At 42.5% G+C, this 18,758-nt stretch overlaps 1 protein-coding gene across 1 annotated transcript in view; it reads left to right on the top strand.

Annotated features, from left to right (window-relative positions):
- DUSP10 (dual specificity phosphatase 10) overlaps positions 1 to 16,233 on the top strand; it is a 38,473-nt gene extending 22,240 nt beyond the window's left edge. Inside the window, exons 2-3 of the mRNA XM_008592883.1 lie at positions 10,604 to 10,963; positions 14,994 to 16,233. Coding sequence (XP_008591105.1) covers positions 10,604 to 10,963; positions 14,994 to 15,259 — 626 coding nt within the window. The 3' untranslated portion in view covers positions 15,260 to 16,233. The remainder of the gene's footprint in view (positions 1 to 10,603; positions 10,964 to 14,993) is intronic.
- Positions 16,234 to 18,758: the final 2,525 nt, after the last annotated feature.

Here is an 18,758-nt window from a genome sequence, read left to right as displayed (position 1 = left end):
GTGGCTTGTTAAGCAATGGTTTTCCTTTTGTACAGTGCGCCTGTTTAATGAATAGCTTTACTGGGCTTTCCTCTGTTTGTTTGTTTAGCAATGCTTCATTATTTAAACTCCTTCTGCACTGAAAAGCAAAGAATATTTTCCCTCTCTTCAGAGAATTGAACAATAATGCAGAGTATCTGGTTGAGCTCTTGGGAAAAATATGACTTTGTGTTTTATAGCACTCTCCTCCTGTTAACATTCTTCCCTCTGCAGCTTTCCAGTATGATCTCATGGATTTTTTTCCCTCTCCTTTAATCCGTTTGATGTATTAACCAGTTTTGAGCTTTTTAGTGAGCAAAGAAGGTGGAGCCCTAACATGGTATAGAGTAGATTCCCAAATACACAGACAGCCTCCAGCTAGAATATTCTTAAGGCTGGAAAGATGCTGCTGGTGGGCCACAGGCCAGTGCTGATCCACACAGAGCTCAGTGAGGAGAAATGTGTCTTTGAGAAAGGAGTGGGCTTCTGTGCTTGTAGCTGGCTCATGGAACTAAGGTTCTGGAAAGCTCCATGGGCTTGCCTCCTCTGAGCATGCTGGTCCCTTTGGCAGCACCCCATTCTGATCTTGGACCATTTCTGGCCTGACTTTAAGTTATGGTACCAACTTGGGTTGGCTCCCAAGGGCTTTGCTCTCAGGTAGCCCACAGGTTTTGGTGTGGATCTTCAAAAGTATTATAACATTTCTAAAAAGTAAGCTATACTGAGAATTGAAATGAAAAGTGGTACTGTGTTAGTTTGCTTGGGCTGCTGTAACAAAATGCCAAAGACTAGGTGGCTTAAACAACAGAAATTGATTTTCTCACAATTCTGGAGGCTATGAGTCCAAGATCGGGGTGTCAGCACTGTTGGGTCTGGTGAGGGCTCTCTTCTTGGCTTGTAGACAGTTGCCTTCTCTCTGTGTCCTTGCAGGGCAGAGAAAGAGAGAGAGAAAGCTCTCATCTCTTCTTATGAGGACACTACTCCCATCCTGGGGGCCCCACCCTCATGACATCATCTAAACCTAATTATCTCCCAAGGGCCCCATCTTCAAATATCATCACATTGGGAATTAGGGCTTCAACATATGATACTGTTGGGGTCGGGGGGAGGGCGCAGTAAGAAAGAGAGAGAGAAAGCTCTCTGTTATCTCTTCTTATGAGGACACTACTCCCATCCTGGGGGCCCCACCCTCATGACATCATCTAAACCTAATTATCTCCCAAGGGCCCCATCTTCAAATACCATCACATTGGGAATTAGGGCTTCAACATATGATACTGTTGGGGTCGGGGGGAGGGCGCAGTTAGCCTATGGCAGATACAAAAAATATATTCAGGGAAAGAAAGCATGTGAATTTTGCCCAGGTTTTTGGAGTACATATATGTCAGTTATACCCTCCGTAAATTAATGCACTCTCTGCTTCTCTCTCCCTGTTTTCCTTTCAAACACTTACTGGTCACCTGTTATGGAATTTTGAGCATTCAGAAGCTTCCCACTGAATTTAGAATACAGTCTGCCACAGAGGCCCTGTGCAGATGGCTCCTTCCGGCTTGACATCTCTGACCTCTCTGGTCACTCTCTCGCTTTTGCCCATTCATTGTGCTTCTCCATGTCTGGCTCCCTCGAGGCCCCCTGAGTTCCTGGCCTTTATCCCTGTAGTGTGGCTCCCTCTCCCCCTGTTCTCCAGGACTCCCTCCCCTCTGCCTCTTTCCCAAACCAGGCAGCCCCTCCTCATCCCTCAGAGAGGTCTTCCGTAGGCCCCAGTCTAACCAGTCCCCTCACCCAGGAACTGGAGAGCAGTGTCATGGCTGTCATCAAAGTTTGTGATGGCCTGCTTTAATCTGCGTGTTCATGTGCCCATCATCTAGCTCCCCACATTGGACACTGGCCAAGGATGGGTGAGTGGGAGGGAAGGGGAAAGTTTTTAGCATGTCACTTCCCGCCCCAAGTCCCAAAATGTTGAGAGTCTTTGATTTTAGATACAAGAGGTTATGAAAGTGAAAAATATGTTAATATAACTGGCTTGTCTGTTAAGAAAACCCAGAGATGAGCCGAGTGCTTGTGGCTGCCTTTCCCCTGGGAACTGGTTGGTCTGTGCTGACACAGGTGAAGTTTAGACACAGGGTAAGAGAAGCCAGAAGGAAAACTGAACTTGCAAGTTTTCAGAAACATGGGGGCTCGCATTTGGTGAATCCTGAAACCCTGTCCTGAAATGCAAAACTCATCACTTTTACTTTCTTTTAATTGGCATTTTTGTTAGTGGGAGTGGTGCTCAATCTACAGGCAAATGAACTGGTGAAAATGAGACTCTTAGGGGGAGTGGGAGGACAAAGGGATAACTGGCCCACCAGAAAGGTCTGCTCTGACCCTTCCATTCCAGACTAAGCCTAAGGGAGAGGCAGAAGGCATTCTCTGCCTTGAAAATGAGACTCGTAGGGGGAGTGGGAGGACAAAGGGATAACTGGCCCATCAGAAACGTCTGCTCTGACCCTTCCATTCCAGACTAAGCCTAAGGGAGAGGCAGAAGGCATTCTCTGCCCCTCTGGCAGAGGGAGTGACTCGGAGAAGTCAGTTATGCCCACCCTGTGTTCAGGTGCTTATTATTGAAAACTTTGAGACAGAGCGGGGTGGGTATGAGGATGGGAGTCTGCGCTAACAGGACCCACTGTGTGGGGGGTGGGGGTACCGGGGGCTCAAGTACTTTTTCCACCCCACCCTCGACTTTTAAAAAATAGGTTTAACAGATATTCTGTGGATCCATTAGAAATCCAAACATCAAAATGTATTGCAGGTAGAATCTCTTCCTCTCTTGTTTTCTTCCCATCTACTCCTGATGGGTGTATGAGAGGGAGAAGGTGAAGGGAGAGGACAGAGGACTGGGAAGGAGGGAGGAGGAAGGGCAGACGAGACCACACTGAAGCTGGCACCAGAGTGCTCCTCCTGAGGGTCACACTCACTTCTGGGAGTTCTCGGCTCCACCAGGAACTGGAGATTTTACAGTTTGAATCCTGCCCATATAAAAGTCATCTGCTTATTAAAATAATACAAAGCTGCTTAATTGCTGTCTTTGTGGAAAATTACATGACCCTCATCAGCTGTTGCTTCTGGCAGTGCTTTCTGTTCTAATGTAAATAAATGAGGTAACAGATTTAAAGAAACAGCCTGTATTTACATACTTGCGAAGTATCCTCTCAAACAGTCTGCCTGTGTTATTCAAATAAACACAAATTAAACCTGAGGTATCCCAAACACTGGTTACTCATTAAACCCTTAAAGTAAAGATGGTAGGAAGAGGCACTGGAAGTCAACTCCCTTTCAGGTGTAGGTGACTAGAGCCTGATTTTCTCCTGCAGATTGATCTACTTCAGCTGGCTGCAATTTAATCCCCAATCCCTTTATGCACCAATTCTGTAGTGAGGGGACTTGGTTGCACCAGAGGCAACTTCTGAGCTGGGAGGGAGTGCGGTGAGGGCAGAGGGAAAATCTTTTAAACTCTGTTAGACGTGGATGCTCACCCGAAATAGACACTACCCCTCTGGTGTCTGTTACTTTGTTTCCCTCGGATTATGTGCCATCCCTTCCTCCCCAACAAATTGCATATTATAAAATCTAGCATTCTGGAAATTAACACTTGACTATGACACTTACCAAGAACTAAAAACAGTAACTTTGTTCCTTCCTAATCTATAATCAGCAGTGTGCTTTCTTCTAATTTTTGGTTCTACATACTTCTACAGCTATTTTCAGTCATTAACATGTTTGGGAGACTCTTGTCGTTTTCCTTATGTTTTCAAATAAATATATGCTCCCTTCTTAGATTGGTGAAATCTTTGCAATGTCCTCAATGGAAAGAACTTTAAAAAATGTTTTTCTAAATATTTACCTTAAAAAAGTGAACTAAGTCAGAAAGATCCAATGATTTAGGAATGTGATTTATAAAAATTGAAAAGAAAGTTTTAATTCGAAGCCTTCCAAGAAATGCTAACCCTGGAATGTCTCACACACGATCTTACTGAATCACTGAATCGTTACAACAGACCTGGGTAGTAAGTACGTTTTATAGTTAGGGAAAGACTGGAAGACTCAGTAACTTTTAAAAGGTCACACAGCTGGCATGTGGCAGACCCACTATTCTAAATCCAAGGCAAAGCTCTTTCCCTGCTGCCTTATATACACAAACTGCCTTCCAGAGCTGGTTTTTAAGACATATCCATAGAAAACATGTTCTTCCTACTAGAGAGAACAGACAGTAGAAACCTATGAAGTGAGAGACTAACATATCTGTAGATATAGGAGGACACTTCAAAAAGCTCATGAAAAGATTCTTATTATCTTTTAATTCTGTTTTTCCACAAACTTTCTGAAATACCCTCTTATCTCCCTGGAAGACTTAACATACCATGCCACCAAATAATCAATAGGTGCTCAGTTGGGTTCCAGATCCTGAGGGTTTTTTTTTCTTTTCTTAAGTTTGTGGTACCTACTTGTTTAAGTTCCTCACACACTGGACGTGTGTAAGCCAGGCCACAGCAGCAGCTTGAGGGAAGGAAGCAGTCAGATGATATAACCGTAGGAATGAACACTCCTCTCTGCCTCATAGTCAGCCCGAAAGTCTCTCTCTGGGGTAAGGGAGCCCTCACACCTCCTGAGACAGCACCCGCACTCAACTCGACGTGTGTAAGCCAGGCCACAGCAGCAGCTTGAGGGAAGGAAGCAGTCAGATGATATAACCGTAGGAATGAACACTCCTCTCTGACTCATAGTCAGCCCCAAAGTCTCTCTCTGGGGTAAGGGAGCCCTCACACCTCCTGAGACAGCACCCGCACTCAACTCCCTCACTCTCAGGAGAAATACACGTTTCCTGGGGGGTAGTATCATAGACACTTTAAGTGACACCTCCCGGTATTGACTTGAAATCTTTCCTACTGTAAAATGTCCAATTGTGTCTGTGGTGTATAAAGACAATTTCATGGGAAACAATAAGTAGAAATAATCTTTGTGGATCTAGCTGGCACCCCAAATATTTCCCTTAAAGTGGGTGATATGCTGCCCTGAAAATCATGAAGTGACTCCAACCCCATCTTTGAGGGTTTCAGCCTTGGAAGCCTGACATCAACTCTGACTTATCCAGGCTTGTTCTTCCACAAGGACTCTTGTGTGTATAGAATCTGAGTCTGCTCTGATGTACTGCAGTCCATGGAGGACGCACAAAATAGTAATAGCATCCATTTTACACCAATTATCTCTCCTACTTATCATAATGATATCTAACTTTTATGAAGTGTTTTATCCCTATTAAGACCCCTATGAGATAGATACTGTTATATCCAAATTACAGATGTGGAAACTGAGGTGCAGTTAAGTAACTTGCCCAAGGTAACACAGCTAATAAGGTATAAGAGCTTGGATTTTAACTCAAGCAGCCTGGCTCCGGTCTGTGCTCTTAACCACGAGTATCAAAGGCTGTTGTACTTTAAAAGACAAGTCACCCAGTATGAAAAACTAGGCAACCAGCAGGGTGATCAGTATGCTCGCAGCAAACTTGTAGAAGAGTCCAAGAGCTTTCCTTAAAGTTCTGAAAAGTACTCTCTTTCCAGTTTAGCATAAAACCAAAAAGCTGTGTGTGAAAGTGCTGTCCATCTTTAGAATATGGAAATCTCTTGCTTCTAGTTTCTGCATTTGGATGTGGTTTCTTTAACTCACCACCCAGAGCACTGCTTCTGAATCACACTACAGAGGGCTCTTCTGTTTCTAGGAGCTCAGCAGCCAAAACAGCAACAGCAGCTGAAGTGCATCTATCGAGAGGTTTCCCACTAAGGCTAGGATGCATGGCTTCAGTGGGACTGTCACTTGGCACTCCTGTTGGAAGGAACTGGTGGGTGGTATTTCCACACATTTTTCTTTCTGGGTGCTTGGTATTCTTTGTTGTCCCTGTTCAGAATCAGCAGGCTGACCACACTCATTTTGGCAGAGAACCCAGTTTTAAGATTAGGTTTGAAAATGTTTGTCCCCCGTATTGTTGCTCATGCCTAGAACATATTTGCATGGAGAACTGCAAGGTCCTGTGTGCATAGGGAGCCAGCCAGCTTGGTCGGGGCGGGGGAGGGAGTAGAGAAGAGCAGCTGTATTTTAAAAATTCAGTACTCCTCTGGAAAAACCAGGAATCCACAGACATGCAGTCTTTACTGGGAAAGCTAGGTCACACAAAATGAAATCAGATACGTTTGTTTAGGAAGGATAGGGAGCTGTTGCTTTCTTTATAATAAAAGTATATTATTCAAACTTTAAAACTGCTCAGATATCTCGTTTTCTTGTTCTTCTCTTAAAAAATAAAATTTTAAAAGTAAAAACCCTGGAATATTAGCTTACTTAACCATTTCAAGTTTTTATATAAAGCAAATTGTTTTAGATTTTTTAAATGGTAGTTTCCTAAAGTAACGGGGAAAAAAGTGCTAGACATTGTTTCAAAGTATTTTATCTCTTAAAAAATAAAATTTTAAAAGTAAAAACCCTGGAATATTAGCTTACTTAACCATTTCAAGTTTTTATATAAAGCAAATTGTTTTAGATTTTTAAAATGGTAGTTTCCTAAAGTAACGGGGAAAAAAGTGCTAGACATTGTTTCAAAGTATTTTATTGACCAGTTCAATCTTCACAACAGTACTGTGAGGTAAGTGCTATTATTATTCCTGTTTCATATGTGGGGAAACTGAGGTAAGAAACCTGCCCAGGGTCTCCTAGCTAGTGTTTGGCAGTGCTGGGATTCAGACTGCACTGCACTTAGGCCTTTCAAGGACTGCATGGGTGCATGGATCAATTGGAGGTGAGGACGGTGGTGATGATATTGGTGTAATAAGATGTTACTTATCAAACGTCTGGTTATATATCAAAACCTTTACGTAGGCTTCCTATACCACAGCCTTATAGGTAAGTGATATTATGTCCACTCTGTAGATCCAGAAACTGAGGCTTAATGAGGAAAAGTGATTTGCACCAGGTCTCAGCTCCTACGAGGCAGAATCATAATTACAGTCTGGTTCTTTCTAACTCTAACGTCTGTTCTTAACCACCATACTACACTGCCTCTATTTCAATTGCTTATTAATTATTGTGATATTCTTATGTAGTAATAACAAATATATCATGATCAAAGCTCCTCATTAAGTGATCAGTCAGTTTGGTGGTATTCAATGGGCTGGCGGGGGAAAGTAGTTGGAACAAAAAACCCTATTAGCCTGACTCTTTCCTCTTCCCCTCCTACTTCCGATTCCAACCCCATTCCAAGAGAAAAGAACAATTCTTCCTGCAGACTTCTCTCTAAAACACCACCACTGTGAGCTTCTACTGGTTCGTTTTGCTTGAAGCACCCTCACAGAGAGAGCTTGTGACTGCCCTGCATAACCCTTCATGTACCTGCCCTGCACAGACGGGCACAACCCTTCGTGAGAGCCGAGGCCCAGTTGATGAGCACACTGGCAGTTAAACAGGAGACTGTTTCTTCAGACCCCTCCGTTAGAATTTCCTTGTCCACCTAACATGTTTGAATTATAATATCTCCTCCTTTTCTATCCACTCCCTTTTCATTTATTGTATGAACAGAGTTCCCACATGGTTTAAACATACAGTACACACATAATTGGGCACATAAGCATACCCTGTGATTTGGAGCATTCCGTGTGTGTCTTTCTCAAATTCCCTGCTTCCCACCCTCCCCCACCGGCTTTTCCCCCCATTAGGCAAATGGAAGGCCCATGCCACCTGTTGGCATTACATCATTGGCTCCCCAGAACACAGTTGCACCAAAGCTTTAAACAAAGTAGTTCTTCTTGTATTGTTTGCACTCAAAGAGCTGATATCATGCCAACTGATGTCATTGTATGTCTTTGTGTAACTGCTATGGCAACTGGGCAGGTGGGGAGCCTCCAGCTGATGTCATTGGGAAAGGAGGTGTAGAGACAGAATTTTAAAAAGCCGTATGCTGCATTTTTCTGTGTGTGGGGTTTTCTGGCATGCTTTAAAAAAAAAAAATAGCTGCTTTTAGACAAATTACAGCTTGAGTACCCTAAATAAGAACAGAGGGAAGGTTTTTTTTCCCCCCTTAGAAACTTCTTTGGAGTTGGTTTTGTTGTTCTTTCATCTCATATGGAAAAATGTATGGTTTTCTGGCATGCTTTAAAAAAAAAAAAAAAACTAGCTGCTTTTAAGACAAATTACAGCTTGAGTACCCTAAATAAGAACAGAGGGAAGGTTTTTTTTCCCCCTTAGAAACTTCTTTGGAGTTGGTTTTGTTGTTCTTTCATCTCATATGGAAAAATGTAACAACTGCCTTTTTCTTAAGAAAAAAATAAATTAGTTTCCCATCACAGAATCTGTGTGGAATTGTTTACTTGGATTTTTATGGAGGCCAAACTGAGCAAATTTTAAAATAACCCGATAGAGTCCCCTTCATGGCAAATGTGATGATGACAATGGGTATTTTTTATTTATTTATTTTTTTTAGGAATTCACTGGTGAAGTTTTTCTGGGTTTCACTTTTTTCTTTCTACTTTAAAAATTATCTCTTTGGGCCCAAACTTTATTGTCATGATTTCACAGCAGAATAAACTAATATGTAAGGGCACACAATACTAGAAATCAGTTCTAGAAATCTAAACAAGAGTTCATAGCTCTTGTTTTTCTTTTCAAAAGCAAAGGTAGCTTTTCACTTTACCTATTTTTGGCGAGTGAGATGACACAACATTGTCCCTTTGAATTTTCTTTGGATTATTACCCTACCTTAATGAAAGTTCTCATATCATTTTTCTGTTTTACATGACTGGGTGACTGGCTGTGTGTCTGTCTGTTGTGAACAGTTGTGAGACGTGGTCTATGTTACATCTGGAGCTTTCTGTGGTGGTTGCCAAAGATGAGACTTGAAATGGAGAACAACGTATCTTAGATTCAGAAACTAGTGGACAGACAGGCTTCCTGTCATTATTTCGACATAGCCATGTCCTGTTCACACTTTTTGTTTCCTGCCTTATCTCCTGGAACTATTAAGACAGTCATAAGACATCTGTCTTTAGGGGTAGATGTTGTGTTCTGGTGGCTTTCAGCTAACAGTAGTTTTCCAACTTCTTCCTCTTTTCAAAGGGAAAGCTAGAGTGTGTCTAGTTCTGTTTGATGAGGATTAGCGCTCAGTTGGTGGTAATAACAACCGTGATGTCATCGCCCTTGCCTGTATATTGTATAATCTGAGCCTCATAAGAATCCTTTTATCCGTGTCTGTGACTGAGTGTAACAAATATTAAATAGAAATTTAAACAAACTATGATCCATAAATTTCCTAACGTAAAACAGTTATTCTCTTTAGCATAGTCCTTTAGCTTTTGAATTAGCTTTTTGTTTGTTTACTTTTAAACAGAAACATTCTTTGTTTTCATATACTTTTCACAACTACTTTTTTAATGGATACATAAAAGTTCATGGAATAAATGTAATAATTTTTAAAAACTATTTTTTTATTTGACCTTTTCCATAAAACAGATAATGCTATAGTGAACATTTGCATGCATCTAGCTGAATATCTTTGGTAAGATGACTTCACTAAGATGTATTCTCATAAGTGAAACTGCACTTGTTCAGAGGGGGAGGTTTGTGTTTTTAAAACAGGGAAACAGGTGCAGTTTAAGCTTTTTATGCTAGACCCATAACTCTTGAGAGGACGAGCAGAGTCTTAAGCTCAAAGGTGGGTATTCATGGATCCATTAGGGCTTTCCTGATGGGTTTATGTATGTACAAGCCTCGGGAAGCCCAGTACAAGGGACTGGGCGCCTCTCAGATTCCACTGTAAGTCAAGGTTGACATGTCAGGGACCTAAGTGGAGAACATCACAGAAGAGATCATAAGGAAAACCCACCCACCTCACCCTGCCTGGTCTTTTCCAGGCATTTCTATGTTGCTTCCACTTGTGGGCAATCATAAAACTAATAAAAACAGCTGATGCTTGTTGAGCAATACTGTGTGCCAGGCAGTGTGCTGAGCACTGTGCACGTGTTCGTTCATCTCAGACTCACAATCACACTCAGAGGTAGGTACCATTACCCCCACTTTTACAGATGGGGAAACTGAGCAAAATTAACTTGCCAAAGTCGGCCTTCTGGGTGAGGTGAGCTTGGAAGGGTGCAAGACCCACGCCTGGATGCCGAGGTCCGGGTGGAAGTTCTCCGCCTGAGGAGTTTCCCGAGCCTCCCTTGGCTGCCAAAGCGCAGGGGTTCTAAATAGGTCACCGAGCGTGTGGTTCTCGGAACAGACCGGACTCGCAGCTGATAAAGTCGCCTGACGCGGCGTGGAACTCTTTCCAGGGGAATGTGCCCCAGTTTTAGAAAGAGCACATTGCCGAAGTACTCCATGCAGTGACATCCCCCGAAGCTTGTCCTGAGTCTCCAAATGGACTTTTATTTATGGTTTTTATTTGAAAAAAAAAAAAAAAAACCCAAACACATAAGCAACAGCGCCCACCCACCCATCCCTTCAGGAAGGTGGCATTTTCTGCCAGCTCCGAGGACTTCGGGATAGTCACTCGCTTTCCGTGTTTGTGTTGCAGGTGGACTTAGTAGTTTCAAGCAGAACCACGAAAACCTCTGTGACAACTCGCTGCAGCTGCAGGAGTGCCGGGAGGCGGGCGCCGCGGCCGCGGGGCTGGCCCAGCCGCTCCCCGCCACCCCCGACCTCGAGAGCGCCGAGCTCACGCCGGTGCTGCCCTTCCTGTTCCTTGGCAACGAGCAGGACGCGCAGGACCTGGACACCATGCAGCGGCTGAACATCGGCTATGTCATCAACGTCACCACGCACCTGCCCCTGTACCACTACGAGAAGGGCCTGTTCAGCTACAAGCGGCTGCCGGCCACCGACAGCAACAAGCAGAACCTGCGGCAGTACTTCGAGGAGGCCTTCGAGTTCATCGGTAACTGCCTCCCGGGGGATGGTCGCTCCCCACCTTCCCTTCCCTCTGGCTTCTGCTCTGATATCAAGTTCGGGGTTTATGCCTGTGCCGAGGAAAGCTGCTCCGCGGTGTCTTCGGGCTCTGCCCCTGATGCAGCCAAAGTGTCCTAAGTCGTAGCCCACTGAGTGGGTCACAGCCATCGGGATGGATAGAAAAGAACAGCCATTCAGTGTGGTGGGATTCGTTTAACTAGGAATCCCCATCCCTCAAGTTCTCCATGACAAAGCGGTAGGGTTAGCATTTCACATGCACCATGACCAGAAGAAGGGCTGGAAGTAACCAACTGCAGGTCAGAGCCGGCCTGCTGCGCCCTGGTCCTCCAAGCCCCCGGCGTCTTGCAGGAAATACATACATACAGTGAATGTGACACCACTGCCCAACACCCACCCTCCCTGTCCCCTTACCAAGCCTTACTCATCCAACATAGGAAGTAATTTCATTTCTTTACCTTGAGTTGAACTGAGTGGCGATTGGTTTGGCCTCTCCATATGAGATTGAGGGAGAGGTAGTGTATTAGTCCGTTTATGTTGCTTATTACAAAATACCTGAAACTGGATGATTTATAGAGAAAAATGAAATGTATTGCTTACAGTTTCTTAGGCTGGGAAGTCCAAAGTCCAGGGAACACAGCTGGTGAGGGTCTTGCTGGTGGCAACAGTGACCCAGTGGTCTTACATTGCAAGATGGTGGAAGCAGAGAGAGCAAGAGAGAGAGGGGAGGTGCCAGGGATTTTTGAATAACCAGCTGTCTTGGGAACTAATAGAGGGAGAACTCACTCAGGCTCCCCTCCCCCAGGGAGAGCAGTAATCCACTCCTGAGGGATCGGCCCCCATGACTCCAACAGCTCCCACCACTGCCACATTGGGGATCAGATTTCCACGTGAGTTTTGGCGGGGACAACACATCCAAACTCTGTCAGGCACTATTTGCTGAAGAAGCTTTTTCAGCAGAGCCGCTAATACTCTAGTGAACATCCTCTACATCACGTCATTGCAGAGGGAGAGGAGAATGGGGAGGAATAAGCTGTTCTCCCTTCTACCTGCTTTGCCCAGGTTCTCAAACATTGGTTACAAAAGAGCGTGAGTGCTAGCTCTATGAGCTGGTACTAGATTTCCTTTGATGGTTTGTCCCAAACTCACTGAACTAGGAAAGATCAGGTTGTAGTAGCTTGTGTAGCTTGTGTTTCCCGTGGAGGAAAATTCTAGCAAGAACAGGCCTAAATCTCTGGAAGAAGGCAACCGTCAGCCTAATGCTAATCCTAATCTTAATTTTTGCTACTTCTATAGCCGTGAATTTTTGTAAGGCTCAATTGATCATTTGGGGACACCAGCAGATATCAGATACTCCACATTATTTTTTTCAAATGACTTCACCTTTATTTCCCTAAAGGGGTGCCTTGGTACTTTTCCTCAGTATTGCAGCAGGTGGTTACTGGCCTTTGTCCCAGGAAGAACATGCTCATTTTCCATACTCCTTTGGCAGAAAAAAGGCCTAGGTTTCACAGCCATCGGGTCTCGTGGACTTGATGTAGAGTTGGCATCTCTGGTCAGTTTGCCCAGCTATCCTATTTGCTAACTGTACCTTCAACATAGGACCATAGGATGTTCCATCTAGAAGGAAGTTCAGAGTTGTCACTGAACTCAGACAAGTAAGGTGACTTCTCCAGGGTTGTAGGAATTCTAGTGTCTGAGACAGGACCAGAAACCAGGGTTCTTTGCTCTCAGGCTAGGGGTCTTCCTACAACACACTGGGGCAGTATTTACAATGCCCTATTAATTAGTTCCCAACTGGCAACAGTGTGGATGCAAAGATACTTTAGAGTCTTTATCACTAAAATCTGAGCCAAACTTTGAGCCCTGAAGAAGAAATATTTGTCCCCAAGTAGACAAGAAACTTCCTGGTTGACATATGATGTTATGACTGCAATTTCATCTGACTTAATTCCAGTTGGGGAAAGTTAGGAGATTGTTTTTCATTTAATGAGTAACATATGATAAGCTTGTTTTAAGAGAATTTCAACCAAAGCACTCACATTCCTTATAGATTATTCACTCTTACCTGCTTTTTGAGAAGGAAAACAACAACTACCACCACAACAAAACAATAATAAACAGCATTTAGCCGAAGAATAATTCGGAATCACAACCTGCATTGGCACAATTTTATTTTCATTGTTGTCTTACTGGATAAACTGAAATCTAATCGTCTTGCTCTGGGGAAAATGCAGTGGGTTTTATACAGATAATGACATTCACTGAGAGTCTACTATAAACGAAGCAGAGTGTAGGTGCAGGGTTTAACTATGCCAGTTCATTTATTCTCTGGTCGAGTGATATTATTCCCATGTTCCTGGAGGCTGGTTAGCTAGTATTATTCTCATTATGCAGACAGGAAGACTGAGGCTCTGGAAAGTTATGTGACTCACTCGGGGTCACACCTAGTGTGTAGTGGAACCGGTGGTCTAACCTAGCGCTCAGCAGTTCATTCACTTACCACCAAGCCTCTTTTTGTTTGAAGGCCAGTAAATAGTGTGTTCTGAAGAGAAGAAATTGAAAATGGGAAATGCTTACATTTCTTGAAATACTTTTATCTATGTTAATCTTATCTAGTAAGCTTCTTCTATAGGTTTTTTTTTTTTTTTCCTTTTTGTCTTTTTTCGTGTCCGGCAATGGGATCGCAACCCTCGGTGCTGCGCCCGCACCTCGCTCAGCCAGTGAGCGGGAACCGGTCTGTATGTGGGATCTGAACCCTCGTCAGGAGCACCGCCGAGCTCCCAAGAGGCACACTGTAGCAGTGCGCTACCGGGCCGGCCCTTCTATAGGTTTTTAAGATGAAAATTTACATCATATTTCTTTTCTTGGTCCGCTGGTGGGTAGGCAGTAGAAGTCATGTAAGTTGAATCACTGCTCTCTTTACCTCCTCTGCTTCCCAGACTTTTCATCTAATTGGTATTTCTTCAGGTAAGCTTTCTTGGGGATGCCTTTTAGTCTAGAAGTGTCATTAAGAATCTGTTCAGGCAGTGCCCGCAAGCCAATATCCTGAGCTTTCAGTGTATCTGAAAATGTAGAAAGTATTGCCTCTTTCGGTTGCTTTGGCCAGCTCCCGCATCATTGCCAGTTGGAATGGAGTACGTGGATGAAAGAGAGTTGAACCCTTAAGAGAGGCGACACCCTGGGCCTGTGTACTACAAGTGGTTAGTTAACTATGCAACAGTTGGCTTTTCTGGTGAGAAGCTGAACATGCTAACTTTCTAGTTGAGTTTTGTTCCTTTCACCTTGATCATGGTTTAGTAAGACCGAAACCTCTTATCCATTTAATGCCAGTTCCTGTACAGAGCAATTCTGTAGCATAAAGAAAGAAATGTGTGTTTTCTCTGTTACAGGTGGGAGATTCAATGTTAACTCTAGTTTTGATAAGTCATACAACCTAGCAAGTGGAATTAACATCCTTTATCAGAAGAGGAACTATATTATATATGCACATACATGTATATATGTGTGTGTATATTTATGTGTATATGTATGATTTTTGCCCTCCCTTCCCTTCCTTTCTTTTTCTTCAGTAATATGATTTTTAAAAAAAGGGGGAGGGGGTTGGAAATAAGACATCTGAGAGGGCAGCTACGGAGACTGTTGGGGTCTACTTAATCCGCAGCTCGCTTAGCACGTACATTAGTTGTGCAGTTGGTCTAGCTTCAGTCCACTGCCATCACCTTTGAAGGAAACTGTTTCTATGAGTGATTTTTTTCACTTCATCTTCTCTTTAAATGTAGACATGTAGCTTCTCATTCACACTAATATTGATTTTAGCCAGTGCTGGAAGTTGTGACATACACATAATTAACTAGTAGATTAGACTTGGTTTTAAAACTGTTTTAACTCATTCTTTCTCCGTAACATAAGGCATTGTCAAGTTGAGATAAAAGTGAGTCTCTCTCTGTCCGTCTCCCTTTCTCCTTCCCTTCACCTCTTGTCCTTCTCTGTTTTTCCAGAGGAAGCTCACCAGTGTGGGAAGGGGCTTCTCATCCACTGCCAGGCGGGAGTGTCACGCTCTGCCACTATCGTCATTGCTTACTTGATGAAGCACACAAGGATGACCATGACTGATGCTTATAAATTTGTCAAAGGCAAACGACCAATTATTTCCCCAAACCTTAACTTCATGGGGCAGTTGCTAGAGTTTGAAGAAGACCTCAACAACGGTGTGACACCGCGAATCCTTACACCAAAGCTGGTGGGCGTGGAAACGGTGGTGTGACAGCAGCCGGGACAGAAAGGATTCCTGCTGTCCATCAGGAGACGAAGAGGAAGGAGGACGGATTCTGTTTGTTCTCTCTTTATTTTTTTATTTGGGGGTGAAGTTTGTGAACAGAACAAACTTGTTTAAAAACTTTATTTTTAACAAGTGTGAGAAGATTATAACTTTTGATGCCATTGAGATTCACTTCCCACAAACTGACAAAACAGGGAGGCTAAAGAAGTCATTTTTTAAAGCCAACAATAAAAATATAATACAACTTGTTTCTCCCCCTTTGCTTTTAAGCTATTTGTAGAGTTTATGACTAAATAGTCTGTGCAGGTTCATAGACCGAAGATACTATACTTTAAACCAATTAAAAAGAACCAAAAGTAAATAGAAAAGACACTGAATCATGAAGGCCTGGGATCCGCTGGGCCATTCATCTGGAAAACAAAAACCCAACCAAACCAAGCCCTGTCGTGCTCACTGGTGCAAAGAGAAGATCAGGGCAGCTTAAGTGGTCTAAGAACCCTTCACACATTCTTTAAAGAGACAAAAGATACTGTTAATTTTGTGTTTTGTGCTCTGGATTTTTTTTCCCCTTTCTCTAGGTTTAAGAGATTTTTCAAAATGGCAAGGAACTGACTGTTATACCATATGCCTTCACTGGCTTCTTGTGCAATAATATGGTGTTTTGAGTGTGCAAACAAGTTAGAGCTGGCAGTGAATGAAAATAAGTAGTGCAAATTTGCCAGCTTGGAGATAGAAAAGAATTCAACAATACCAGTTACTTTCCTTCCCTTTTTACTTTTCCCTTTTTTTGTTTTTTGTTTTTTTGATTTGATTCTGATTACAGTGCCATAAATCTTGTTATGTATGTATATCAGAATGTAAAAAAAAAAAAATTTATTTAAAAATATTTTTTGCAAAAAAATCTTGGTGTGTTTCTGTTGATTGTGTAAAAAATTATTTTCATTTATATAAATGACACTCGTCTGGGGATGTGTCTTCTTTACTTCTCTTTTACCTTAACTCAGGTTCAAGAGTCTTTTACTTCCGGTAATTTGTACATATAATGTAATCAGAAATAAAACACATTTTTATGTAGGGAAAGGGAGATGAAGACCAGAAAATAGTCTCTGTTCTCAAGTGAAACAGATTAGCAAGGAAGTGAAAGAGCTCCCATATTGAGCTGCCCAGTCATCGTCCCCTCCATTCTCACAACCTGTCATCCTCTTCTGCAAACATAATGCCTCATGTTAGGAAGCCTCAGGTATAGTGAGCTTAAGGGTCTGGGAGGTTCCTGTCCTCCTTTGAGCCTTGGTAACCAAATTACTGCTGGATCGATTGGTTAGAATTCAGTGACCTCCCCAGTGGCTATTTGATAAATATTTGTGACAATCTGCCATTTAGGGGTCTTGATGGTTCTCACCCCCTCCATTGCCACTTGCTCACTTGACGTCTTTGGTGACATTGACCATGTAGTGCATTGCAACAAATTGCTGTTCTGTATTTTCCCAGCAAATCAAACTCAGCTTCCTATGCACAGAGTCCTTAGAAGCTTCTTCATGGTGACACCTGGTTAATACATAGCTGGGTTCCCACTTCACGGACAATTTGGGTGGGGCAAGGGAAGAACGCAATCCAAACATTTTCTATGTTTTATTAAAATAGATAGCCTATTAAAACAGTCTAGAGGGACTTGGCCATAGGCAAGATTCATGGCAAACTGAAATTTGCCTGGGGTGACTGAAAGAGTTGAAGAACCTGGCATGTCCAATTCTATATGACTTTATTTGACGTAAACTGTGTTTAGAACATTTGCTGGCCAATGTTGAAATATTTTTGACATTTTTTTACATCGCTTTTCTACCAAAAGTAATTTTAATTTGTTTTTTATTATTAGAAAAGTAGAGATTGAATTTAACGGGAATGAACTGAGAGTTGGTTGGGATTATTTTAGTTTAATTCAACATGTCGACATGTTAATCAGGTGAAAAGTAAAACTCTGTCATGACGCTTTCTACCCTTCAGACTAACAATTTCCTTGGTGCTAGAGTTTATTTAAGGAGTCATGTTGATATTTAATCAGTGATTTAAAATACATGGTAATTTACTAGACATTCCTTTTTGTTTTTTCTAAATCCAAATGTTAAATTTCTGATAGTGTATACGGTTTGTTTCCTTCCTTTTAAAACAAGAAGGATCAGTATAATTTCTCTTCTTTAGCTACATGGAAATGATTCATGTTTTTGGAAGTTTATGATTTTGAGAGAGAGTTTATCCTGGGGCAGACAGGAATCCTGCCAACCAGCATACCAAAAATTCTGAGAGAGGGACTCAGGTCTTTTCAACTAATCTGCTTTGAGTCACTTAGCCTCCATTTCTTCATGAGGAATGTTAACCACTTCATGAATATAATATGGATTTACCAAGCCATTGCTCTAGAAACCAGACTCCCCAGGTTTCTGGGCCTCGCTAGGTGCCTGGGAGCTTTAGAGCTAAGCTAGGAAATAATTGTGTCTTCCTGAGAAAGCAGTCTCTGACAAATAAATGCATCGTTTTCAGAATCCAGCAAGGGTTGTTTTATGCCGAGTGAATTTTATGATTTAATTGAATCCATAATATATATAGTTAAAAACAAACAAGTATAGCAGGCACTGTTATTTTAAGTTGAACAGAATACCAGCTCCAGCTCTTCTATATACATTTATTTCAATAGCTAGTACTTTTCCACTTAACACATATGAACCAGGATAGAGGTTCACATTTCATGGAAGAGCTTGTGACAACTAGTTTTGGATGAGGACAGGCAGGGCAGGGCAGGAGGTGGGGCAAGGAGGCTGACAAATGGAGGCCATGTGCAAGGGGAGATATGAAAGAAGAAATGAGCACAACCCAGTAATCCCGTGCTGACAGTAAAGGGGAGAGATGGCCTTTCAAAGGGCAGTGAAATGAAAAACAGCAGAAAATGAGAGGTTAAAGTGAAAAAAAAATAAATAATCTATGCTAGTAAAGAACTAGGATCTGAATCACATTCCAGAAATTGACTAAGAATGCTAATAAAGTAGGTCTTCTGAAGGTAAGAAGTCTGGCAAGCCAAATTGGTAGAGATCAATCAGCTTGTCTAGGAACAGGCTCTTATAAACAGGCTGCAACACAATATATTTGTGCTTTTTTCCCCAAACATGTAACAAACAATCTTAGGAAATACGAGTTGATGTTTGGTTTCAAGCTCTGATTGGAAACAACCGTTATATGTGGATGGGAGGTGGTGGGTAGGATGGTAGAAAATGACTGTTAAGCACTGGCCCCCAGCAGGATGGGCAATAATAAAGTATTCAAGTGTCCGAAATTACACCTGTCTGTAGAAGACGCCCCGCCTTTTGAAGGTGGTAGTACATGAACTCTAATGCTTTTCATGGCTTTCAATTTCCTCCTCTTTGACAACTTTGCAAATGTTTGGGGCAAGACACGTGTCTCAGGGTTTGGTCAAAGACACTGAATGATATAGAAT

The sequence above is a fragment of the Galeopterus variegatus genome, unplaced genomic scaffold (assembly GCF_000696425.1).
Source record: "Galeopterus variegatus unplaced genomic scaffold, G_variegatus-3.0.2 Scaffold8429, whole genome shotgun sequence".
Lineage (NCBI taxonomy): Eukaryota > Metazoa > Chordata > Mammalia > Dermoptera > Cynocephalidae > Galeopterus > Galeopterus variegatus.
This window is presented reverse-complemented; position numbering and strand designations above follow the sequence as displayed.